This window comes from Salmo trutta, chromosome 18, assembly GCF_901001165.1.
Source record: "Salmo trutta chromosome 18, fSalTru1.1, whole genome shotgun sequence".
In the NCBI taxonomy this organism is placed as follows: domain Eukaryota; kingdom Metazoa; phylum Chordata; class Actinopteri; order Salmoniformes; family Salmonidae; genus Salmo; species Salmo trutta.
The window spans coordinates 30,084,879-30,111,857 of NC_042974.1; the positions used below are offsets into that span (position 1 = coordinate 30,084,879).

A 26,979-nucleotide genomic window follows, 5' to 3' on the forward strand; every position below is an offset into this window, starting at 1 on the left:
AGCACCTTCGTCAATGATCCCATCTGTTCTCCCCTGGCCATCCTTCAGGGGTCCGTTCCAGTCTGGCCAGGGTCCTCTGGACGCCCAGGTCAAGCTATTAGAGTTCACCCTGGAGCAGAACTTTGAGGTGGTGTCGGTGAGCACCATCTCCTCTGTCATCGAGTCCATCACCTTCCTGGTGCACCACTACATCACCTGTTCTGACAAGGTGGTGTCCCGCAGCGGTTCCGACAGCGCTGTGGGTGCCCGCGCCTGCTTCGGAGGCCTATTCGCCAACATCATCCGGCCCGGCGACGCCAAGGCGGTGTGCGGCGAGACCACACGCGACCAACTCATGTTCGACCTGCTCAAGCTGGTCAACGCCCTGGTCCAGCTGCCCCTGTCGGGCGACCGCGAGTTCAGCGGGCGTCTGCCGCCGGCGGGCAGCGGGGCGTCGGACAGCAGCGTGTCGGACGAGGAGAAGGTGTGCGGCAGCAAGGAGGGGGCAGCGGGCGGGTCCACCCCTAACCAGGGCCCTGCGGCCGGAGTGGCTGACCTGGTGCTGGCCAACCAGCAGATCATGAGCCAGATCCTCTCGGCTCTGGGCCAGTGCAACAGCAGCGCCATGGCTATGATCATAGGTAGGCCTTATCCTCACACGTCCCTTTTTTAGAAAGCGTTTATTTAGAGGTATCCCAGATTAGCGGATAAGATATTCAAGTGCTTCTTATTGATAACGCCTTACCTTCCTGTCTTTAGGTGCTAGTGGTCTCCACCTGACCAAGCATGAGAATTTCCATGGAGGACTAGATGCCATCTCTGTAGGAGACGGCCTTTTCACCATCCTCACCACCCTGAGCAAGAGGGCCACCTCGGTGCAGGTCATGCTGCAGCCCATCCTCACCTACATGGCCTGTGGATACATGGGCAGACAGGTAAGACTGAGCTCAGCCATGACCGAACGGACGTTGTCTCTGTTTTTAGAGATTTACTTGACAAGATTAAAAAGGATTGAGGAAAAATATATTTGCTTTAATAGTACTTGAGTTTATTAGATTTATAATTGTTTGACCCGTGGATTCTGAAAGTTTTTAAATCACAAGCAGTCTTTGTATTTCTCCCAGGGTTCCCTGTCGACATGCCAGCTGTCTGAGCCTCTTCTCTGGTTCATCCTCCGAGTGTTGGACACCAGCGAGGCACTTAAGGCATTCCACGACATGGGTACACACACACACACACACACACACCTACATACATACACAATTGGGAAATATCCTAGTTCAAGTATACTGTACTGTCAATTAGACTTAACAGGTTGTTTGTATTTGACCTGTGTGCAGGTGGGGTCCAGTTGATCTGTAACAACATGGTGACCAGCACACGGGCCATAGTGAACACAGCACGCAGCATGGTGTCCACCATCATGAAGTTTCTGGACACTGGTCCAGGGAAGGCTGCAGACGGCAGCCTCAAAGCCCGTGTCCTAGCCGCCGAGCCCGACAACGCAGAGGGACTCCACAACTTTGCTCCACTTGGTAAGTGGAGCTTCTCCTTTCATGTTGAATAGGTTCTCTTGTGTTTTTCCCTTTGACCTCTATGTGTTGTAAAATGGGAATCGTGTCCTATTGAATGCTGTTTGTCACTCTGTAGGCACCATCACTTCCAGCAGCCCCACGGCCCAGCCGGCTGAGGTCCTCCTTCAGGCCACGCCCCCTCACAGACGGGCGCGCTCGGCTGCCTGGTCCTACATCTTCCTGCCGGAGGAGGCGTGGTGTGACCTCACCATCCACCTTCCTGCCGCTGTTCTGCTCAAAGAGCTGCACATCCAACCACACCTGGCCTCTCTCGCCAGTGAGTACTGCACCACGGCCCCGCCGGGGGACACTAGTGCAGACGAGTTGTCTAAATAGGAGACTGAATTAAATAGAAACATTTCAGCGAAATCTCTTGCAAAGCAATGACCATAGTTTTCTAATTGATCATTTAAGTGAAAACCAGCAGGACTGCTGATCCGGTACCAGTAAGAAAGCTGTGCCACTCTGCTTTAGAGCCTAAAGGGCACATTGTCTACTTTCCCCTTAAGAGTAGTTTTCCTCATGACTAACTTATTTCACCCACTCAAATATTAACCTGCCGCTGTCAACTATAGTGCCATTTAAATATGCAAAACCTTTTTCATGCTTCTATCAAACACAATACACCATTGTGCCAGACAGTACCAGTTGAAGAAAATGAAGTTGAACATATTCCACCATCTATTATCGCTAACCCTGACGATGTCCCTTTTGTCCTCTCCCCAGCCTGCCCTTCCTCGGTCTCGGTTGAGATCAGCGCAGACGGGGTCAACATGCTGCCTCTGTCCACGCCCATCATCACCAGCGGCCTCACCTACATCAAGATCCAGCTGGTGAAGGCTGAGGTGGCGTCCGCCGTGTGTCTGAGGCTGCACCGGCCCCGCGACGCCAGCACCCTGGGCCTGTCCCAGATCAAACTGCTTGGCCTCACTGCCTTTGGAAACACCTCCTCAGCCACCGTCAACAACCCCTTCCTGCCCTCTGAGGACCAGGTCTCTAAAACCAGGTACGGACATACTTGCCCTTACAGAAACCTCTGTTAAATGTTACTTGAGAGTAAAAAAATAAAAGAATTAATGAAGGAAACACCAGTAGTGTCATAGCAAATCTCTCTTCCTTGCCCCTTCTCTCTCTCCTAGTATTGGCTGGCTACGTCTGCTCCACCACTGTCTTACCCACGTCAGTGACCTGGAGGCCACGATGGCCAGCGCCGCTGCCCCCACCGCCAACCTGCTTCAGACCTGTGCCGCCCTGCTCATGTCCCCCTACTGCGGCATGCACTCGCCGAACATCGAAGCCGTGCTGGTCAAGATCGGCCTGCAGTCCACCCGCATCGGCCTCAAGCTCATCGACATCCTGCTGAGGAACTGTGCAGCCTCCGGCACCGACCCTACCAGTAATTAGCCGCCGCATGAATAAAGCGCTCATTGATCACATTATAATTTCAATCAAAAGATTTTGTCCTTCAGCTCTAAATGTCATGGCACTATTGTTTGAGTATCGTTTATATATGGACATCAATGGCTAGTTTGTGATTTCTCTGTCGTTTTTAGACCTGAACAGTCCCTTGCTCTTTGGAAGGCTCAACGGTCTCTCTTCAGACTCCACCATTGACATCCTCTACCAGCTGGGCACCATACAAGATCCTGGGACTAAGGACAGGTAAAGACCCCCTTAACATCTACTGATATAGGTGGTGAGCCTGGTACTGCTGGATCTATGTAATCTGGGTCTGTGAAAGCGGCTCTCGATATGTTAATATTGACCTTGTAAACCCCGTCTCTCCCTCCAGGATCCAGGCCCTTCTCCAGTGGGTCCATGACTCATCGCTGGTGGCGGCCCACAAGAGGAGCGGCCCCTTGGGCTACATGCGCCAGAGCAGCTCCTCGTCACGGGAGTATGGCCTCGTCATGCCCTCGCCGTCCCACCTCCACTGTGTGGCGGCCATCTTGTGGCACAGCTACGAGCTGCCCGTGGACTACGACCTCCCAGTGCTGCTCAACAGAGAGCTCTTTGAGTAAGTGTTAAGGGCTGTTCACATCAAGGACTATAACTGTAACGAAAATAGAAACAAAAATATATTTATCATTCTAGTGAACAGGAGCATTCACACTAAAATCATAACTACAAAAAGAGTGGTTAACGAGAGCTTTATTTTGGATCACTTTTTTGGATCAATCGGATCACCATTTCTTTTTTTTGTCCCGACGATAAAACATTGACAACCAATCAAAAGCGCATTCTATTGAAGCGTTGTTGATTCTAGGTGCACGAGGCTGCTCGGAGAGAAGGCAGAGCTCACGGTAAGCTTGCCTGAATTACTGGGCATGTGTGAGCGTATTGGTTGCGACTTCAATTATAGAATGACTTGGGAGGATGATCCACGACAAATGGCGCATGAGGAGGCCATATTTTCCGATGGTCGGCCTTCTCTTTCTGGACCTAGTAAACGGAATAGACCCATAACTGATCCAGATGGTTACATAATCAGGTCTAGGCTGTACCAAGTTATTTCAGCATGAAGCATTCAGAACAGAACGTTTGAGCGGTTATTCAAATGAGTCTACATCACTGCAGCTTACAGCCCTATAGACAATAGTTGTGTACTCACTTGACAACAAAAATACATTCCTCATTGCACTGTGTTGTAGCTTAGGTGTAATAATTTCCTTGTCTAAAATCGAAGGCCTGATCAGTGTCGGGAAGCGCATCAGCCTGTAGGAATGCACAGACCTGCAGCTTCATAATCTGTAAATATTTATAGCCCTACTATTTAGCTGAAGAATGGCCTAATATCAAGCTAATATTTAGTTTCTTACTTCGGCTACACATCTCTAGCCTCTCTGTTCCAGTGCGCAATAGGCTATAGGCCACGCAAGCTTCTCCGCTATTCTTCTATGTGAAATCGCAGGAAAAGCTATAAGCTACTAAAGCTATAGGACATTTATTTTAGCATCTTTTATACTAGGCCTAATAGCCTTCTTTTGTGGAGGGATGCAGGCTTGCTCTTGCTAATTACTAAATGTAAAATGGGCCAAGTGAACTGTTTGCACAAGACAAACAGATGAGCACACTGAAAAAGATCCAAACGAATCACTTGAGCAACGAGGCAAACAATGCCATTATGTAAAAGATGCGCAGGCAAGTGTGTTTTTTGAATTGCTACATTTACATGAGTTTCTATATTTTTTACTACGTGTTCATTGATGTATTATTTGCAGTTGTCACTATGACAATTGAAACACCCGGAAGTACAGAATGGTCTTGTTACCACCTTAATAGGCAGCGTGCAGTAGGACGCATTGATCCGATGACTGATGGGTGTACTGCAGAACGATAAACGGTCAGCTGGTGTGGATGCTGGCCAACGTTTTGTGGTTGTGTATAATATATCATTCTAGTTATCGTCCTTGGTGTGAATGGCCCTTTATCCTGTCAGGGGGAAAAAACACATCTCGTTCTTTGTCGCCTGGGGAGAATACCCTGATGTTTTCAACCTCCTAGATGAATTTGAAAGTTTCCCCCCTCTTGATACTGTATGTCTTACACATATCCTCTGCAGACATGAATACTGCATTTCTACTCTGTAAACATGAATACTTTACAAAAAGATGTTTAACCTTTTGGCTCCTTCGATCTCCAAACGACATATACAGACAGAATTGAAAATACTTATTTTAGCGGGTAAAGATGTTAGTCCAGCTAGTGGTGCTTGCTTTGTTTATACCATTTTGTCTTCTTCTCTCCTGTAGACTTCTGTACAACTGGTCCATGTCCCTGCCGTGTAACATGGTGCTGAAGAAGGCAGTAGACAGCCTGCTCTGCTCCATGTGCCACATCCACCCCAGCTACTTCTCTCTGCTCATGTCCTGGATGGGCATCGTGGCCCCGCCCACCGCCGCCCAATCTCAGGCCCAGCACCGCCTCTCCATGACGGACGACGGAAAGAAGCAGCATGACCTCTGCAGCGCCAATGCTAACGCCACCACCAGTGCCGCTGCCACCGGCCAAACCGACGACTCCAAGCACGCGCGTCCACCCATCGCCCTGTCCGAGTCGGAACTGGCCACTCTGGCTTCAGCCTCCCAGTCACCCGGGGCAATAGAGCAGCTGCTGGACTCGGGCCTGCCCTCTCTGCTAGTCCGCAGCCTGGCCGGACTCTGCTGTGGCCTCCTGGCTGCCGCTGACCTGCCCCTGCCCGCCACCGCCCAGGCTGAACGACGGCAACACCATCACAACCACCACCCCCACTGCTCCTCTTCTTCATCCTCCTCTTCCTCTCAGAGCAGGGTGCCCCTGTCTGCAGAGCTGGCAGCCCCAGTTCTGCGTTTCCTCACAGAGGTGGGGAACAGTCATGCCATGAAGGACTGGCTGGGTGGGCCTGAGGTGAACTCTCTGTGGACGGCTCTGCTGTTCTTGCTGTGCCACTCCAGCGCTAGCGCAGGGGGAGCCAGTGGTGGCCAGGGGCACACGGGAGCCCACTCTGCTGCCTCCGGTGGTGCGTGCTGCCCCCCTCCTCCTCCCCCACCCCTGCCCTCTGGGTCGCGCTACTCTCTAGCCTCCTCGTCCCGGGGCAGCGGGCTCACCACCCAGCAGAGGACAGCCATCGAGAACGCCACAGTGGCCTTCTTCCTGCAGTGCATCTCCTGCCACCCCAACAACCAGCGGCTCATGGCACAGGTCTGGTGGAATGCCTTGACGACACACATTTCCACCTGACCAACGGTATCTGTGATGGTTTACTAACTTGTGTTTATGGTGGTTTCTCTCCCTCCGTAGGTGCTGTGTGAGCTCTTCCAGTCGGCCCCCCAGCGTGGAAACGTGCCCATCTCTGGCAACATCTCCGGCTTCATCCGCAGGCTCTTCCTGCAACTCATGTTGGAGGATGAGAAGGTTACAGTCTTCCTGCAGTCGCCCTGTCCGGTGGGTACCAAGTTTTTGTTGGCTCTGATCTCAGTTCAGCTCTCCATACCCTCAATCCTAAACTTAATCATAACGTGGGAAAATGTCAAACTGACCTTGAATCAGAATCTTGGAGCAATTTAATCATCCTACCTATGGACTTGCATTGGAAAGGAATAATGCTGTGAAATCCCCAGGTGGCCACAAGGGGCCAGCCCAGCAGTACAGACAATCCCTCCTCACTCGAGGCTTTCCCCAGACTGATGCTTGTCAGAGAAATGGCACCACACCTCAGTCACATTAATGCTCCATCTTTCACCCTCCTCACTGATTAGTTGTCACGAGTGGAGTTTAGAGAGCAGTCACAGTGGTGGGGGGGGTTTCAATTGTCAAAAGCTAATTTAATTTTATCCTACCTCTCGTTGTCCTCATTATTACGCCCCGTCCCGTTTTTTATGACATACATGGTGTCAGGGAAGGGTGAGGGTCATTCCATGGACAAGGTGAAGGATGACTGTTGTGCATGGCATGCCGAGAGGTTTCTGATTATGCACGGCGAGACAAGCCTACATCTACTCTAACTTAGGTCATTTGTGTGCTGAATTACACAAGGAGTCCTGGGAATCACAGCCGTGAAGGTTAATCATGTATGATCAGTAGGTGATTAATAGCAGGGTGGGTCTACATGCTAAAGTGTTTACGCGCTAGGTAATGTCATAGTCCACCTTCTTGTGCCTTTACCCACAAACATTTTTGGGTACCAGTCAAAAGTTTGAACACCTACTCATTGAAAGGTTTACATTTTTTTTTTAATGTTCTACATTGTAGAATAATAGTGAAGACATCTAAACTATGAAATAACACATATGGAATCATGTAGTAACCAAAAAAGTGTTAAACAAATCAAAATATATTTGAGGTTCTTCAAAGTAGCCACCCTTTGCCTTGATGACAGCTTTGCACACTCTTGGCTTTCTCTCAACCAGCTTCACCTGGAATTATTTTCCAACAGTCTTGAAGGAGTTTGGGATGAGTTGCGGTCCAACTCATCCCAAACCATCTCAATTGGGTTGAGGTTGGGTGATTGTGGAGTCCAGGTCATCTGATGCAGCATTCATCACTGTCCTTCTTGGTCAAATAGCCCTTACACAGCCTGGGGGTGTGCTGGGTCATTGTCCTGTTGAAAAACACACCTCCTCCTTGCTTTACGGTGGGAACCACACATGCTGAGATCATCCGTTCACCTACTTTGCGTCTCACAAAGACACGGCGGTTGCAACCAAAAATCTACAATTTGGACTCCAGACCAAAGGACAAATTTCCACCGGTCTAATGTCCATTGCTCGTGTTTCTTGGCCCGAACTAGTCTCTTCTTATTGGTGTCCTTTAGTAGTGGTTTCTTTGCAGCCTGGTTCACGCAGTCTCCTCTGTACAGTTGATGTTGAAATATGTTACTTGAACTCTGTAAAGCATTTATTTGGGCTGCAATTTCTGAGGCTGGTAACTCTAATGAACTTATCCTCTGCAGCAGAGGTAACTCTGGGTCTTCCTTTCCTGTGGCGGTCCTCACGAGAGCCAGTTCCATCATAGCACTTGATGGGTTTTTGTGACTGCACTTAAAGAAACTTTCAACGTTTTTGACATTTTCCGGATTGACTGACCTTCATGTCTTAAAGTAATGATGGACTGTCGGTTCTCTTTACTTTTTCGAGCTGTTCTTAATATGGTCACAATATGGACTTTGACTTTTACCAAATAGGGCTATCTTCTGTATACCACCCCTACCTTGTCACAACACAACTGATTGGCTCAAACCCATTAAGAAGGAAAGAAATTTGACAAATTAACAAGGCACACCTGTTAATTGAAATGCATTCCAGGTGACTACCTCATGAAGGTGGTTGAGAGAATGCCAGGAGTACGCAAAGCTCTCAAGGCAACCGGTGGCTACTTAGAACATATATTTTAATTTAACACTTTTGGTTACTACATGATTCCATATGTGTTATTTCATGGTTTTGATGTCTCCACTATTATTCTACAATGTAGAAAATAGTATAAATAAAGAATCCCTTGAATGAGTAGGTGTCAACTTTTGACTGGTACTGTACATCAGGCTTTTTCAGATCTGTAAAAAGTGAATGATGTACTCTGTAGACTTGCTCAACATTTTCATTTCATCAGCTTTGTAATTGTCATTTGATCTGTGATATTTAAGAAAGGATCACTACATTTCTCCCTAATCTGAATCTCACTGGAGGGAACTTGACATTTTGATTTGCTGTCAATCAACAACAAAAAAACGGTTGACTTTTTATTATGCTAGCGACCATACCAAGATATGGGTTCTTGAACATTGTTGTTCCTATGAGACGTGTATTAGACTTGCCTATTAGCCAAGGTGCATGTTTCAAACAGCATTTTATATTACATAATCTTAATGGCTTCTGCTGCCAGGCTAGTCACTGCGGTGTAGAGTTGTCAGGAAAGTGTAGTGTGGGGACTGAGTGACGGTTGTGTTTGGAGCTGCAGTGACTTGTCCAAGGACCCTCAATAGTTGAGCCGTGCTTTGGCGACACCACCATGCCTGTCGCCTGCAGGTCGCAGAAAGCAATGGATGTCGCCTGGTGATGTCGTGGACATGTAACATTTATGCTGAATGAGAAGCCTTGTCAACTCTAATAAAGGTCGAGGCATAAGTGATGGAGTGGGAGGTCTTTAGCCAAGGCCGGCCTCATTCAATCTCAATGTGGCCCTGCGTCGTGCTACTGAATCTTTCATAACTTGCGCCTCTCTCTCTCTCTCTCTCATAGTCATGATCATTCATAACATTGGTGGTATTGTGTACTTGGTCTGCCCTAATACTTTCTCATCTGTCTTCAGCTGTACAAGGGCCGCATCAACGCTACCAGCCATGTGATCCAGCACCCCATGTACGGAGCAGGGCACAAATACCGCACTCTCCACCTCCCCATCTCCACCACCCTGGCTGAAGTCCTGGACCGGGTGTCTGGTACGTCTGCTGCCCCTACCCATCCGTCACTATTGATGGGAACTGAGTTATGGAAGACGCACTGAATCCACATTTTCTTTGTGCTGTATTAAATAACTCCTCTATTTCCTAAAATAGTCGTTGGGCCCAGTCTCTCTCTATACTAACCCGGCCTGTCCCCTTCTCCTTAGGGGGACAATGTCCACACCTATAATCTCAGGGAGCATATAAGCTACGTACATTAATTTGACAAGCATTTCGCTGCACCTGCGAAAACATCTGCAAATCTGTGTACGTGACCGGTAAACTTTGATTTGTGATGAACAGCAGGTGAAGTGTGTTACGCAACATTGATGGGGAATTACTTTAAATATTCTCCTTGTAGCCCTATCATCAACCTCCTCAACATTATGTGGCCCTCAGATAAAGTGGAGCAGAGTGTCCCGTGCCACTCAGACAAACCCTCCTACGACAGCCACAGACACACGGGATCTGAATGGCGGGGGAAACCCGCTCCCTGTACGCCGCTCGTCATTCAAGCATTTTATCCCCTCTCACTGGGTCCTTAAATGTTTTAAAAGGCAGCCGTATTTGAAGTTAATGCACCATGTCAGCACCTCGCACGTTGTCGGACACACACACACGCACACACTCAAACACCACAACTCACACACGCGCACACATTCTCCCTGGGCATAAACATTGACCTTTTCAGGCGACTGCTGCGTCCGCTCACATCTCCTCATTTAGCATGAGTATGGAAGAGGGCCGTATTATTTTTCCAGCAGGTGGCGATGGCGCTCTGATTAATGGCTACGGCGTTGATCAGCTGGTGGCAACTGCGTTTTAGAGAGAACATCAGTCGAAACGTACGCTTAACCCCCGTCCACAAGCCTAACATAGTGGCAGTTAAATCACACACCCTCATGCCTCGGTCTTTAACCCGGCTGGTCCACTCTGTGATTGAAATAGTCTCTGTGTGAGCTGATGCACTGATTTATTTGTATTCATTTTGCTGGCCTGTACCAGAAGTCCCAGAGTTATGTAAGAAGCAGTGAATCCAATTTTTCCTTGTGCTCTATTAAATAACTCCTATATTTCCTAAAATAGTCGTTGGGGCCCAGTCTCTCTCTGAACTAACCCGGCCTGTCCCCTTCTCCTTAGGGGGGGACGATGTTCGCACCTATAATCTCAGGGAGCAAATAGCCTATGTCCATTCTAGATTAGAAAAGCCCTCTAAAAACATGCATCCCCCCCCTCAAAACATGATCAAACAGTAATATAAACCCAGATGGGTGAGGTGTTCAATTTAAGGCATTCTCTGGTTGTCAATGTCAAGCGCGTGTGGTGGTGGGCTCCAGCTTTGTGACGGCATGGCACGGTTAGCTGCGTGGCTATGATAAGTGGTTCTCCTCCCGGGACCTTGAGAACACCAGATGGAGGCCTGATACAACAGGGCGTTATGAGGCTCTTTCCAGCTCAGTTAATAATACAGCACAGCCCAGACCGCTACATCCAGCTAGCTCTAGCCAGGGGTCTTTTTAAAGGAGCCTGCCTTAGTGGCCCTTGGAATTGCTAATAGCAGATTATTTGCTATCTAGCCCATCTTATCTGAACTCTCAGGGAATGGAGGACTGAGATGGGCCAACGTCTCATTGATTGCGTAGCCTTGTTCGTTCATACATTAGGGTCGATGTCAATACTTGTGTGCACTTGACCAGTTGGCCACTGGCGACTGAGGCTGTACATATTATGACAATTAGCATTTATTCTTTCACGTGACTTTCACGAAGGGTGGCTCTAATGTGCCCCGTCTCTGTCTCTCCCCTCCGTCCCTTATTCAGACACCCCCAGCATCACAGCAAAGCTGATCAATGAACAGAAGGAGGACAAGGAGAAGAAGAATCACGACGAGAAGGAGAAGATGAAGACCGACAGTGGTTTCCAGGACAACTACAGCGTTGTCGTGGCCTCAGGTACACGTTTTGGCTCTCTTCGATCTGCCAGCTTATCGTGGTGGGCTACCTCATCCCTTCCTTCCCACGCCTGCCAATCATTATGGCTTAGCAGGAGTGATTCATTCATTTATCCTGTCGCACCAATTAGAGGGCAAGAATTGTTTGGCTGATAGCTGGGCTTCTTTGGTAAATGGACAAATGGCTAAATATCCCATTTCTGGAAGTATTGAAAGTGTTTGGTAGATGAGAAGCATTAGACAGAATCACATTCCCTAGGATGTAAAAGTGCAATTTGACGTGATAAAATGACCGGTGTGCGTTTCCCTCTCAGGCTTGAAGTCCCAGTCCAAGAGAGCTCTTTCCACCCCTCCCCGTCCCCCTTCGCGGAGGGGCCGTGTGTTGAGCGACAAGCTGACATCCTCCTCAGGTGTGGACCCCTCCGCCAAAACGCTCAGCGTGCCTGTCTTCCACCTCTACCACAAGCTGCTCCCAGGTACTGTACACACACACACACACACACACACACACACACACACACACACACACACACACACACACACAGTTGTCAGCTCCCCTCCTTCCAGCACCTCCCTCTGCCAAGGGAAGCCTATTGATCCGACCTGCTTAATAAAGCTGTGACCTCCGTCTCAGTCAATTCATTGAGCCAGTGTGTGTTGCTGGAACCCTGAGGTGTCCAGGTAAATCTTCATTTAACTTTCGATGTTGTTACTTTTTTAGACATTGTGTCAATATTGAAAATCCCAGCCATCTAGATCCAAGTATTACCTAACTGGGAAGATGAGCTGGAACATAATCAGACCTGGGTTTGCAAAGACACAGATGTGCTATGAGCAAAAACAGCACTCCATCCATGATGTCTTGTCTTCGCATGTAGTCATTGTTATCTAGGTCACTAGCCTTTTATGATGCATAGGTGTCATGTATTTCCTGTCCCTCTGGGCTTGGTAGTGTGACCACAAGGCTTTGGTTCCTCACTGTGAACACTCTCTTGTCCCCACCCCTCCCCCCTCAGGTCAGCCCCTGCCGGCAGAGATGACACTGGCTCAGCTGTTGACCCTGCTTTATGACCGTAAGCTGCCCCAGGGCTACCGGTCCATCGACTTGACCGTCAAGCTGGGCTCCAAGGTCATCGCCGACCCAGGCCTCTCCAAGACGGACTCGTTCAAACGGCTCCGCACAGAGAAGGGTATAGTAGAGCACGCACCTACATACAAGCACATGCTTGCGTTCAGACATATATACACACACAAACAATCTCACACTCCTCCTACCTCCCTCTGCGTCTGTCATTTTTCTTCTTGCTCTGCAGTTAGTGTGTAAAGTGAGCCCCGAACGTCTCTCTCCACGCGTCCCCTGACAGCCCATTCCACAGCGCGATTAATGGCTCTCCCCTTTCACTGCCATCCATTTCTCTGTCTGAGCGCTGGGCCTCTGTCTCCTGAGATGTCGTAAGGTGCCATTACCAGTCTCTGGAACGGGTGGGCCAGTGGGAGACACTCCGCTCTTCTTCACTGTGTTGCGTAATAGGGCTCAGGAAGCAAATGTATGTCCAGTTCTACAATGACGCTGTACACTAGTGGTGTCCAACTCATTTTGCACCGGGGGCCACATTCGGTCTTCAACGAGGTCTGGAGGGCCGAGCTTCAAATTGTATATATTTCCTTGCAGTAAAAATTAGCAGTCCAAAAAATCTAGCATTCTGCTGTTTAGCTTTCATTGAGATGATTATTAGGGAGCTGGGCAGTCAAACTATGAATGGAGGTCCATTTTTGTTATTTCTACACAATTTTGATTTGGAGTCATTTGCATTTGAACGTATATTGAGTTTGTTTGGCACCACTGCTGTACACCTTCTCTGCCTCTTGGGCCAGGGTTTACTTAAGATGGAAAGCTAATTATGATCATAAATTGGCCTCAACAACTTCACTGTAAGAGGAAGATGGAAATGTTTGCTGTATGTCAAAAAGGATTTGGATCCAACCAGTGAATCTGAGTTTGGACGAGGGAAAGGAGTCTTGAAAATGGCATTGGGTGCATCTTAACTTCAGTAAATACAGGCCGGTCTTTTTCCATCAAATCCCATTTCAATGTCATTTCGTTTTTTTGGTCCCCTTTGTTACCTGGTATTCCTGCTTCGAAAGAAAAGCTCTGATGCTTGAAAGCTCCCAGTGCAACCTGACCACCTAATCAGATTCCACCCTCTACTTTTCAAGCCCTGCTTGTTCCCAAAGCTTTTTTAGCCATTAACATTGAGGGAAACCTTTTATACAAGATTCATGTCCTCTGTAAATGTCACTATAACATCTGAGCATCATGTCTGATATAGATTTTATACTAACTCTACGCTCCCTGTAATGGTTTCACGTGGTGTGGTAAATGTTATTAGTCACACTTTTCAAGGATTGCGTTGGAGCAGGACTTTAGAGGTGTTGGTACTAGATTTGGCCTCCTAGCTTTGACGGTCAGTACCAGGTCACACATGACATCATGGGAGGATCCATTGTGGGCATTACGATATGACAGCCAGCCAGAGCAGTTGATGTCTTAGTTTGATGTCAGCGCTAGTAATGTGCAAACCTAGTCAAATTGATTGGTTGCCTGGTTCAGTAATCCTGTGATTTTTACTAGTAGCCTACGGCTACGCAAACACTGCCTTTAGGTGCCGTCTCAACCATATGTTGTACTAAATGCAGTCCAAATCTAGGTGTTTGCTCTTACAAATGTGTTAATACGTGTGTGTGTGTGTGTGTAGTCCATATTTTTTGTTTGTTAAATCCACTTGTTCCATACCAGTCACTCAATTCAGGGCTAAATTCAATGTAGTTTCAACCAACTCTGTGGTAAGATATTGGTTGCTTTACACCAAAACCTACTTTAGTGCCTTTTTCTCTCTCGCTGCAGGCTGGTTGTTCTGTTGTGAAAAGAGCCCATGCTTGCTAGCGCTGCTACAAAGCCCAGAGCCTGTCTCTCTTTCCGTCAGTGTGGATATTAGATTTTTTTGGCAGTTCACAGCCTATATGCCGCCTCTTGCACCCTGGGGCTAATTGCTAACGCTAGCCGCCACCACCTACTCTGCATGCAGTGGAGAGCGTCAACTCCTACCTGCAGTGCACCATCTTCTTCCTCACCTCAGTCCTATCGGTCAGTCACACTGGATGACTTGTCCGTCCCCCTGTTGGGTGAGATATTTTAAAAGGCAACTGTCAATCAGTTCAGTTCACTACTAGAACAGTGGTCTGTTCGTGGTTACCCAAGATGGGAGGCCGGTGACCTGCGTGTTATCTGCTAATCAGTCTGCCCAGCTCCAAACCCATTTCACCAAGACTGTCTTCAGCCAGACACAAACCCACCTGATTAGGTCTATCATTGTCTTAATTGAACCGCTTTAGTTTAACCTCTGTGCACTCTGGAGTTCAGATAATTAGTTGAGGCGTATAGATTAGAAACGATCTGAAGCCTGCCGACGGTGTATATTCAGCATATTCTCTGGTCTAGGGTAAAGGAGCACTTTCTGTAAAAGGAATGCAGTGCATACACATTTTCAACCTGTGTTTTGCTGCACATTTGTGGTGTCTGTTATTTTTGAAAGCCCTCAGCCCATTTCTCTGTGCTCTGAACCATACTATACACTGCCTTCGGAAAGTATTCAGACCCCTTGACTTTTTCCACATTTTGTTTCGTTACAGCCTTTCTCTAAAATTTGCAAAAATCCTCAGCAATCTACACACAATACCCCATAATGACAAAGCAGAATGTGTTTTCGACATTTTTGCAAATGTATTAAAAATAAACATACCTTATTTACGTAAGCATTCAGATCCTTTGATATGAGACTTGAAATTGAGTTCAGATGAATCCTGTTTCCTTTGATCATCCTTGATGTCTCTACAACTTGATTGGAGTCCACCTGTGGTAATTTCATTTGATTGGACATGATTTGGAAAGGCACACACCTGTCTATATAAGGTCCCACAGTTGACAGTGCATGTCAGAGCAAAAACCAAGCCATGAGATCGAAGGAATTGTCTGTAGAGCTCCGAGACAGGATTATTTCAAGGCACAGATCTGGGCAAGGGTACCAAAACATTTCTGCAGCATTGAAGGTCCCCAAGAACACAGTGGCTTCCATTTTTAAATGGAAGAAGTTTGGAATCACCAAGAATCTTCCTAAAGCTGGCCGCCCGGCCAAACTGAGCAGTCGGGGGAGAAGGGCCATCGTCAGGGAGGTAACCAAGAACCCGATGGTCACTCTGACAGAGCTCTAGAGTTTCTCTGTGGCGATGGGAGAACCTTCCAGAAGGACAACCATCTCTGCAGCACTCCACCAATCAGGCCTTTATGGTAAAGTGGCCAGACGTAAGCCACTCCTCAGTAAAAGGCACATGACAGCCGGCTTGGAGTTTGTCAAAAAGCACCTAAAGACTCTCTGACCATGAGAAGCAAGATTCTCTGGTCTGATGAAACCAAGATTGAACTCTTTGGTCTAAATGCAAAGCGTCACATCTGGAAGAAACCTGGCACCATCCCTACGGTTAAACTTAGTGGTAGCAGCATCATGCTGTTCGGATGTTTTTCAGGAACTGTGAGACTAGTCAGGATCGAGGCAAAGATGAACGGAGGACAGTACAGAGCGATGCTTGACGAAACCTGCTCCAGAGCGCTCAGGACCTCATGCTGTGGTGAAGGTTCACCTTCCAACAGGACAACGACCCGAAGCACACAGCCAAGACAACACAGGAGTGGCCCAGCCAGAGCCCGGATCGAACATCTCTGGAGAGACCTGAAAATAGCTGTGCAGCGATGCTCCGCATCCATCCTGACAGAGCTTGAGAGGATCTGTAGAGAAGAATGGGAGAAACTCCCCAAATACAGGTGTGCCAAGCTTGTAGCGTCACAGTCAAGAAGACACGGCTGTAATCGCTGCCAAAGGTGGTTCAACAAAGTACTGAGTAAATGGTCTGAATACTTAATGTAAATGTGATATTTAGGTTTTTTGTTTTAATAAATTAGCAAACATTTCTAAACGTTTTTGCTTTTTCATTATGGGGTATTTTGTGTAGATTGAGGGGGGGGAAAAACTATCAATTTTATAATAAGGCTGTAACCTAACAAAATGTGGAAGACGTCAAGGGATCTGAATGCTTTCTTAAGGCACTGTATGTACAGTAAAATGCCTGCCCGTCAACACTTACTGCGTAGCTCACCTTAAATTTCCTCAGATAGCTTCCAAAAACAAATCTTTCCGGAATCTTCCGTCTCGAGACCCATTGAGGCTAATAAATGGAGGGAAGAGGTGACCCTCACTAACAGTCCTGTGAGAGGGAGGGGGAGACATGGAGAGATCTTGTAAACCCAGCGCGGAGGCTTTGACCAGAGGGAGCTTACAGAATCCTTTTAGCCCCGCTAACGGCCATCCACTGAACTGAAGGCGGGTACATGGTGAGATCTAGCCCCAGCCCCCTTAAAAGCCTTCAACTTCCCCAAATAGGCCAGACCTTTTAGAGCGAAATGGGTTTTGTCCCTCCAACCAATTTTAGGTCTCTAGAGCTCTTGATTTATCATGTGGAAATCTCAGCCTAATAGGATGCTCCTTGCATAGTAAAGGTACTGGAACATTCTGTGAAATATGTTTGTTCTTGAGCAGAATTATAAAAATCCTTGTCGTTCACAATTTGTCCTCTCTTTCTCGCTGATCTTATCTGATATGCTCCTCTGAAGTCTAACGATCACCCTTTTTTCCCGTGCCTTCACGGTTGCGTTTGAAATGTAACAACTCACTGGGTTGATGCTGTTTAGTTATTCTCTGGGTAGCCCGGTCTCTCCTTGCGGCCCGCTGAAAGACGAGCGGTTCCTTCCCTCTCCATCATTTCTAATCCTGTTTTGGAAGTCTAGAGAGCACGGGCCCTGTTACAAATCGTATCAGTCACAACCCTGGTGACTTTTTAATTCACCATGAGGGGGACGGGGAAAAATCCCTTTAGAGACTGGAGCAATTCATCATTTATTTTCTTCTCCAGGAGAGATGATGTGCAGCTTCTTTTTTTTTTTTTTGTAGATGACCTATCAATCGACTGGGGCTTTTATATCATCATAAAACAGGCCAGCCGCACCGCGGAATGAAAACTATAATGGGGGGCTATTTTTACCCTTCACCCGCCGTTCCAGTTTATAATTTTTTTTTACTGTTGACAGAGCCACCTCCTGACGCGCAAACAGCGACAAGTAGTCTGCGTCCTTGAGTCTGTTTTTAATCCGTGTGCATTTCATCAGGAGAGCACGTCCTTTTCCCAACTACAACCATTCGCAGATTTATGCATTCACATATATAAAAATTGAACTGGCACTCCGCTCCCTTATGTCTGAGAAACTGCTGTCTGTTTCTTCCCCCTTCTCCTCCCTCTCTTCTTGGTTGCTTGAACTTGACTAATAAATAGTGTGATGGCTCTGTTGGTTTCTCCCACTCTCTCTTGATCCTCGAATGAGGGGTGAGAGAGGAGTTATCTCATTAAGTGTCTGCGACGTGAACAATTTCCCTCCGCGGGGTGTCCCGTTCTTTACTTGTCATGATTGGTTGAGGGCAGCACACAGAAGAACGTAAGTCGCAGAACATGGCTAGTGTCCCAGTGGAAACCCTTCGAGAGTAATAATTGGCCTTTTCTCTAACCCTCCTCTGCTTCTCCCTCCTCCAGTGGAACACTGTGACATGCTGAGCAGCTGTCCGGAGGACGAGCCCATGACCCCGGGGGACGACTGTCTTGACGCAGCCATCGACGAGTCCCTGCTGGAGACCAACCCCATCCAGTCTCCCCTGCAGGTGTTTGCAGGCATGGGTGGTCTGGCCCTGATTGCAGAGAGGCTACCCATGCTCTACCCAGACGTCATCCAACAGGTTAGACCGCCACTGATACCGTTCTAATACGTATATAACAAACACCACCAGTCAAATAACCCTTTCACAGCCTGCTTCATTGGCGTTATTTCATTGTTGTCCTACAATGTTTAGCCCATTTTTCTAGATATGTTTATATATAGCCCATAATCTAGAGCCTTATATTTAAAGGGAAATTTCAACATTTTTTCAATTTCATATTCCTCATTTCCAGCACCACCCCAACATCAACAGATGTGAAAATTGCGCATTTCTATGTTTTGTCATAACAAAGATGGAGTAAGATTAGTGTTTCCAATGATGACATTGGTGTGCATCGTGTGATTTTTTTATTTTTTTATTTTTTTATTTTTTTAACCAATTATGAGCATGCATTGTCTACAAATTGTCTTCTAATTGGTTGTCATTGGAAACACTTATCTTCCTCTATCTTTTTTACTACAGATCATGGAAACGCAACGTTTTCACATATGTTGGGGTGGTGCTAGAGATGATGGAATTTCCCTTTCAGAAATTAAAGTTACCTTTCGCATATTGAGCATTCCAATGCGGATCTGCGGTTGCCAAAGTAATGCAGTGTCTTTACCGTTGGCCCAGCTTATTGAGAGGCATGGCAAGTCACTGGGTTTGCCATTCAGTCTAAATTCGTTTTTGTCTCCTCTGCGCTCCCCCGGGTGCTACATCATGCCTCCTAAATGAAAGTAAATGGATACTTAAACAGTAATTGAGAGCGCATAGTGACAAGGTGAGTAGCTGGAATGCATTCTGAGAGCTGCCAGGTACTAAATCTGTTTTCTTTTGTTATTTTCTCCCCCCTTCCAAATTGTTGCAGCAAATTGAATTATTCAGGCAGTCTCCCAGAGCTACTGGTGGTTTGAAGCAGACGCCCCACGAGGGCTACCAAGTGAGATGATTTGTTTTGTACTTAGCATCGATATGAACCATATACATGACTGGTCGTTGGTTGGTTTACCATAACCCTTTCTCAACAGGATATTACATCATTCTGCCTTAGTTTAACCCTTTTGTCTCACTGGATAGTGTTTGTTGGGCACGCTCTTAAGGCTGTGAATAATTGAAGAGTTCTGCTCTCACCCTGAGCAAGACTATCAGCAAAGTCAACTTAAGGCATCGATATTGATGCAGGTGATGCTTTTCTGTTTACCCAGAACTGACTGTGTGTGGTGTTTTCTAATAGGTTAGCCAGACAGCTCAGGTATTTGCCTTTTGACCCACTGGTGTTGAGCTGTTTAATCACAGCACAGCTTGTTCCTGGACATCCACTCTGGCTCTTAGTGCAACCGAGTTTGAATTGATTATATTGATCACAACTATGCATAAAATAACTGTATTTCTCTGCAGTGCTGCTGCTCCGATACTCGCCTTCATCTTAAAGGGATATGTCTGGTGTTTGCCTGTGAAACCCTTTATCTACTTCCCCAGATTCAGTTGAACTCGTGGATACCATTTTTTTTTTTAAATGTCTTATTCGCAGGGCTCTATGCCAAGTCCCACAGCAGCTCTATGGATCTGAATTACAGCTCTCTAGTTCCATATGCCCCCTACTACCCTCAGTGCCCAAACACAGCACATGACCTTCAGATCCCATCCGAGTCAGCACATCTGTCAGCATTGTCCTCTAACCGCATTCTAACCCTGGCTCGCCCTGTGCAGGTGAGTCCTCCGGTGGTGCCCTCCACCACGCAGGAGAAGCCCAAGGACAGCGACCAGTTTGAGTGGGTCACCATCGAGCAGTCCGGCGAGCTCGTGTACGAGGCGCCAGAGACCATGGCCGCCGAGCCGCCGCCCATCAACAAGTCGTCAGTGCAGACCATGTCGCCCATCCCCGCCCACTCGCTAGCGGCCTTCGGTTTGTTCCTGCGCCTGCCGGGCTACGCTGAGGTGCTGCTGAAGGAGAGGAAGCACGCCCAGTGTCTGCTCCGCCTGGTACTGGGGGTCACCGATGACGGCGAGGGCAGTAAGTGACACAACACTTCACACAGTTTTAGACGTGGACAGGAAAACTTCTGGCCCTTTCAATGGATGATTTTATAAGCATGTTCGTATTTGGGAACACCATTGAGGATGACCAGGTCCCTATGCTTCCAATAAAGGAGACTGCTGCAGGTTTCCTAGCGACAAACATTGTCAGCCCTACTTATAGCAGTTAACTTTTTTTCCCCCCAATGCTCAGACTGACTTTGTCAGGCAGTTGATCTTGCCAAGCTGTGGACCAAGCAGATCGATAATTCCCTGAATGCATAGCGATCAGTGTCATAAAGTGGCCAACGCATGTAAATCGGCTCCTTTAAAAAGCAGCCGGCCCCAAGAGCGGGGAGAAAGAGATGGAAAGAGAGGGAGAGAGATTTTAATCCCTCCATTTACAATTGAGGCACGTTTGTTCCCCCTGATGCGGCTCTTTCCCTGCAGTCCTTGAGACTACCAGTCTGCGGACCCTGTGGGTAATTTAGCCGAAGGACTCACTGGCTTGTTTAATATTGACAAGTCCTACCCTCTCATACATTACAACTCCTCCCCAGCCAACCTCTGCCTTCATTATTGATGCCTATTTAGTTCCTCTCTCTCCTTCAGGGCCTGAAATCAACTATGTTGTCCTGCCAATGTTTTTTTCTTTAGTCCTTGAAAAAACAGGCCTTTAATGATTGATGGACAGCAGGCTGCCAGCTTGTTTAATGACACTGGTCACATAGCACACCGTCAGCCTGCCATTTAGTCGGCTGTTATCTTCTCTGGCCTCATTCTCATAAGTGCTAAATCGATGTATCCATCCTTTCTGGCCCAGTATTCCTCCACCTCTCTGGTGGTAATCTCTCACACCATCTCTCACACATTTATCCAATGATATTATCAATTATCTTCACTGACTGACTGTTTCTCAAATGCATACTACTCTGCTCTGAGCACATGAATTGGAGCACGGGAGGGTCGGCGTGCGAGTCCAAATCAGAGTATGTGAAACGGAGCACGGAGGTTACTTCTCCACTGCGTACTCAGTTTATGCATATTTTGAAGCACGCATCGATGCAACTTCAAGGGAACGTATGCAAGGAAATAGGATGCGCCCAGGTAAAAAATGATAGTATGTTTGTGTTTAGGCCATAATCTAAAGCCTTAGATCTCCAGCACCACCCCAACATCAACAGAGGTGAAAATGTTGCGTTTCTGTTTTGTAGTTAAAAAGATGGAGTAAGATTAGTGTTTCCAATGACTTTGGTGTGCATCGTGTGATTTTTAACCAATTATGAGTATGCATTGCATAATTGCTTACAAAATATCTACAAAATGGTTCATTTCTTTGAAATCAATGGCGCCCATTATTTGAGCTAAAGCGAGAGAAAATACATCTATTGACAGCTCATATGTTGCCTAACTACAATATATTTTTTTGATACGTTAATAAATACATGCTGTGTTAATTTTGGCATGTTTACCTGCCTACGTTACCGTAGAGCGCAAGCCCATAATTAGTAAATAAGGCTAACTGGCAAGCTACTACTGTTAGCTAGCCAGATGGCCACAAAGAATTGTTAGCTAGCTACCGAAGAAGGGTTGACATCTATCTTGCATAATATTAGTTTTATGTCATTTTTGCCTGTTGAACTATCTGGTTAGCTACATTATTACGATTCACATATATCTAGCTGGTAGTTGTAAACGTTTGCTTTATGTATATCTTGTTTTGTTTATTGTTGCCGTTGTCCTGGCTGGAAGAAGGTTCAGTGAATGGGGAGGTGCAGCGTGAGGTAATACAGTAGGGGGTGTGCGAGTGCTTCTCAAATGTAATGTTTTATGCGTTCTCCACGCTCTAGTCCTCACAAGAACGTACCCAAGAGAACGTCATTGGAGAATGCACTCAGAGCATGAGTGTGTGGAGCACGGTAGTATGCATATTGAGATACGCCCTGTCTCTCTACCCTTCCTTGATTGGCTGTATCTCTCCCTCCCTTTCCCTTAGGTCACATCCTGCAGTCTCCGTCGGCTAATGTGCTGCCCACGCTGCCCTTTCATGTGCTGCGGGCCCTGTTCAGCACCACCCTTCTTACCACAGACGACGGCGTGCTGCTGCGTCGCATGGCCCTGGAGATAGGAGCCATCCACCTCATCCTGGCCTGCTTGTCAGCCCTCAGCCACCACGCGCCCCGTGTCCCCAACGCCAGTGGCAACTCCTCAGAGGTGAGGCCCAGACACTGGAGTCCGGAACACATGCACTCACTCTCTCTCCTGGTGATTTTGTGTGTGTGTTTGCTCGACAGAGCATGAATGAAAACACAGCTCACACACACTCATACTCGTATGTCACCAGATGTGGACAGATCTCAGTGGAAATGTCTTAAATGTAAATGTAAATGTGTTCTGTCCATTTGCGTTCTCTTGTGTGTCCATGATGGATCGAGGCCAGCGTCAACCTATTTTGGGTTGGGTTGACATGGTGTGTCAGTCTTGTCTAGTGTTCAGATGCTGCCTCCGATGCGTTTGGCTTGACACAATAAGAGGTCCTCGCTCTCCAGGGAGAAATACGTCGTTTTGTCTTTCCCTCAATGAGAGTTGGGCGGTGAGGATCAGTCATGTTATTAATTACTCTACCTGGCAGGGCTTTACTCGGCGCTCTTATGCATATCGCCACTGAGCATTTGACAAATTGGGTAGTTGTTTAGTGGGCATGATAAGAGGCAGGTCTGGCTTTGAACAGACGTGTCCTTTTGTATTATTGCCAACTCCAGGCAGAAGGGAACATCATGAATAGGAATTGAATCATGGACTCTGACTGCCATGCCCATTAAATGGAGTGATTTGTCTTCTATTGAGGTTTCTGCTGGGCGTCAAGACTTACCTCCTGCTCAAAGCCTTTCAAAGTACTCCGGACTCTTCTAGGACCTCTGAGACTCAAAGATGACTAACGACTCAGATCAAAGACCAGATTTCACCCACCAAATTGTATCGATCACCGTATTGATTTTGGTCACTAGAAGCTTAACCTGGCGTAGCAGGCGTAAAAGAAACGTCTGAACCTAGATTCCTCCCCCCCACATACTGGTTTTGATTAGGAGAAAAATAACTGTCGGGATAGTCTCTTCTGCACTGTCCAACCAATCCAGCGGGAGGGAGGGGGAGTTGAGATGGAGTGTCACCTTGTTTAACGTCAAATAGCGGAAGTTTGCATCACAGCCTCTTTCCATTTAGCCTGAAAACCAGAACATCCGGTTGTTGGGGACTCGGCAGAGGCTAGGAGAAACTCAAAGCACCCAGCAATGCCCACCACAAGTGTCCAAGCGCCATAGATCACAGGCCTAAACTCAGCTAAACCGCCGTAGATGATATGTTCTATAGCTAGGCTATTACAGCGCTACAACCCGGTGTGACTGTGGATTGTCTCAGCAGGCGCTCCAGTCCACACACCAGTGTGGATTTATGGAGTTGTCAGAGTTGAGGACAGATCTCCGGGCTTATGGCTTGAGCGCGGGGCCAAAGTCCTGTCACAGTGGTAATGACTGTCCTGGAGGCGGATGAGACCATGGCCAGAGCCCGGCAGACGGTCAGTCCACACACACACCCCCATCCCTCTTTATCTGGGAAAGTGAGCCTCTTCCCTGATTTGATGTTCCAGGGCTCAGTGATTAATCTCCAACCTCTTATATCGAGAGCATACCCCCCCTCCCCTCCCTCCCTCCCTGTACTGCTGGGACAGGGGCAGGACTGGGCCCTGTTTCGACCCTATACAAAACACACACGATGGCCGTCTTTTAAAATACAGTGAACTGGTCAAAAATCCCAGCGGCCTCATCCCACCTACTGTAAAAAAAAAAAAACATTGTAAATGCTGTATGGTCTCCGCTGCGCCCCAGTTGACTGATAGACTTGACAGTGATCTCGATTGGCAGAGGTGCATGTACAGCTCCATTTAGCCAGTAACATTCCCGTAACGCTTGTGTGCGTTCCTGCGACGTTAAAGATGCGCTGGGAGAGCGCATCATTAGCTGCTGGTCAGTCAGCCCCTGCCATAGATCTTTATAGCACGCCGCGTCACGCCTGATGATCGCCAAAGCCGCTCTGTCAGAAAGGGTGCAGTCTCAAGGCTAAACGTTCTCCTCTCTTCTAACTCAGACATCCTTTCATATCCGTAGCTTAGCTCTCGCTATGCTAACATGCCCCCTCCCTGTACCACTGACTCTAGTGTCATACGCACAGCACCGGGTCAACCCGAGCAAACACCCTCTGTCTCCTGTTTTTTTATTTTTATTTGACACGATCTCCTATTCAAACTGCTGGTTATGTGCTTGGAGCAGAACTAGAGGTGCCTCCATAACAGGGCTGCGACAAGCAGGGACTGTAGGTAGGCTAGTTATGTTTTGATTTGCTATGTATTTTTTTACCTGGAAAACCAGCATTGGGATCTCAATCGCCCTTTGATGTGAAGACTGACACTTTGAAAGGGAAGGTAATCTTGTTCAATCCAAATGTGTAGCCTATGCTGCATTCAGTGTAAATTGGGGTGTTTTGCTGGTTTCATGAGCTTATGGAATGCTATTATCTGTAGGTCCAGGCCAATGTTGTCATCACAGTGGACAAGTAAGCTAAACTTTCCACCTGCTGATTTCCTGTGTTGTGCTGATGATTTTTTTCTCTGGTTCTGTCTGTCCCCAGCCAACGGTGTCCAGTGGTCATGGAGGGGGCACAAGTGAGGAGCAGCAGCTGTACTGGGCCAAGGGCACTGGGTTCGGTACAGGCTCCACTGCCTCAGGCTGGGACGTGGAGCAGGCCCTCACCAAGCAGAGGCTGGAAGAGGAGCACGTCACATGTCTTCTGCAGGTAAGAATCCCCTATGCCAGGGTTTCCCAAACTCTGCCCGTCCCCCACCCCCTGCTAGCACTACACAGTTGATTGAAATAATCAAAGCTTGATGGGTTGGTTATTTGAATCTGCTGTGGAGTGCTAGGGCATGGACCGAAACGTGCACCTGGGGGGAAAATCCTGAGGGTTAACTGGCTAACAAGTCAGTTAAGAACAAATTCTTATATACAATGACTGCCTACACCCGCCAATCCCGGCCGACGCTGGGCCAAAAGTGCGCCGCCCTATGTTACTCCCAATCACGGCCGGTTGTGATACAACCTGGAATCGAACCAGGGTGTCTGTGGTGACGTCTCAAGCACTGAGATGCAGTGCCTTAGACCGCTGCACCACTCGGGAGCCCTATGCTCTTACGTACTTTACAGAAGTACTTCCTGTCTAGTTACCTCAGGGTAGAAGGTTTAAAATCGGTATAACGTCAAGTCTGTCGACAATTAGAATGCGACAAGTGTTGCTGGTGAAAACATAATTTATCCTCTGATGGAATGTCTGTAGACTGTCGCTCAGACTGTCGGTTTCCTTGTCGCACAGACATGGGAAAAAAGTGAATGCCTCTGCGACTGTTGCATAGTCTGTTGTCGTGGTTACTGGGCTGCTGCAGCAACAAAAGCAAATCTATTTTGGACAAATTATACAATTCTCAGATGATGATAAAATTGCTTACTTTTATTTCTAAACACTCACAACCTTAAGCTATTTTCTGTAAGCTCGCCATCATTACCTTGCAAACAATGTTGTGGGTTTATTTTCCTATAGCTACTTTTTATTCATTGTTAAAGTTAAGATGTGGTCAGCTATACTCTGGTCATTATTTGTACTGGCTACCCAGCTAGTTAACAAGCTAGCAACTAACCAAAACATTGTTTAGAAAGTTGCTTTTAATTGCCTTTGTTGCTAGGCTGACATTTACTAAATACATTTTTAAACGGATGAGTTTATTGGCGTTAAAATAGTGCAAGTATGCTATTTGGAGCACCGGGCTGCTGATATCGTGCAGTGGCGTATTGTTTATATTTCCATAACCACAAGTTTGATGTTGGCCGACCAATAGAATATTCATGCCATATCGTTAGACCAACTGTCAAACAGCCTTAAGGCCTACACGTGTTGCTAAAAGTATATGTGTGCGCCACTTATTCTGTCTGTCAGGTGCTGGCCAGCTACATCAACCCAGCAGGCTGTGTGAGCCACGGAGAGGCCCCTACGGGGGAGAGCAGGGGCCACAACAGCAACGCCCTGCCCACAGTACTGCAGGAGCTGCTCAGCCAGTCCTGCCTCATTCCAGCCATGTCCTCCTACCTACGCAACGATTCTGGTGAATGAACACTCTTCTTTAGACTTTGTGTTGAAAGTTTCCATGTAGGTTATGATAACTCCCATTTAGGATGGCTTTGCCTTTAATGAAACGGGAAAGTCGATGGCAAATCTCACAACAATTAATTTGATAGGTTCACTACATGGCAAAAAGTACATGGCAAAAAGTATGTTGACACCCCTTCAAATAAGTAGGTTAGGCTATTCAAGCCACACCCGTTGCTGACAGGTGTCTAAAATTGAGCACACCACCCATACAATCTCCATAGACAAACATTGACAGTAGAATGGCCCGTACTGAAGAGCTCAGTGACTCTCAATGTGGCACAGTCATAGGATGCCACCTTCCAACAAGTCAGATAGTAAAATTTCTGCCCTGCTAGAGCTGCCCCGGCCAACTAAGTGCTGTTATCGTGAAGTGGAAACTGCTCAGCCGCTAAATGTTAGGCCACACAAGCTCACAGAACGGGACCGCAGAGT

General features: G+C 47.4%; 1 protein-coding gene across 15 annotated transcripts in view; it reads left to right on the forward strand.

Annotated features, from left to right (window-relative positions):
• The window catches only part of LOC115153168 (baculoviral IAP repeat-containing protein 6), a 144,957-nt gene that overhangs the window by 53,412 nt on the left and 64,566 nt on the right, over positions 1-26,979 (forward strand). For 9 of the 15 annotated variants that reach the window (XM_029698294.1, XM_029698297.1, XM_029698292.1 and 6 more), the window contains 21 exons: positions 49-620; positions 739-914; positions 1,086-1,200; positions 1,320-1,514; positions 1,630-1,830; positions 2,280-2,559; positions 2,693-2,949; positions 3,107-3,215; positions 3,346-3,570; positions 5,306-6,233; positions 6,333-6,476; positions 9,339-9,468; positions 11,292-11,423; positions 11,737-11,898; positions 12,439-12,612; positions 18,116-18,315; positions 19,148-19,219; positions 19,990-20,293; positions 22,292-22,509; positions 24,979-25,143; positions 26,335-26,500. In XM_029698294.1, coding sequence (XP_029554154.1) covers positions 49-620; positions 739-914; positions 1,086-1,200; positions 1,320-1,514; positions 1,630-1,830; positions 2,280-2,559; positions 2,693-2,949; positions 3,107-3,215; positions 3,346-3,570; positions 5,306-6,233; positions 6,333-6,476; positions 9,339-9,468; positions 11,292-11,423; positions 11,737-11,898; positions 12,439-12,612; positions 18,116-18,315; positions 19,148-19,219; positions 19,990-20,293; positions 22,292-22,509; positions 24,979-25,143; positions 26,335-26,500 — 4,925 coding nt within the window. The remainder of the gene's footprint in view (positions 1-48; positions 621-738; positions 915-1,085; positions 1,201-1,319; positions 1,515-1,629; positions 1,831-2,279; positions 2,560-2,692; positions 2,950-3,106; positions 3,216-3,345; positions 3,571-5,305; positions 6,234-6,332; positions 6,477-9,338; positions 9,469-11,291; positions 11,424-11,736; positions 11,899-12,438; positions 12,613-18,115; positions 18,316-19,147; positions 19,220-19,989; positions 20,294-22,291; positions 22,510-24,978; positions 25,144-26,334; positions 26,501-26,979) is intronic. The other 6 variants (XM_029698299.1, XM_029698295.1, XM_029698303.1 and 3 more) reach the window with 3 other exon arrangements.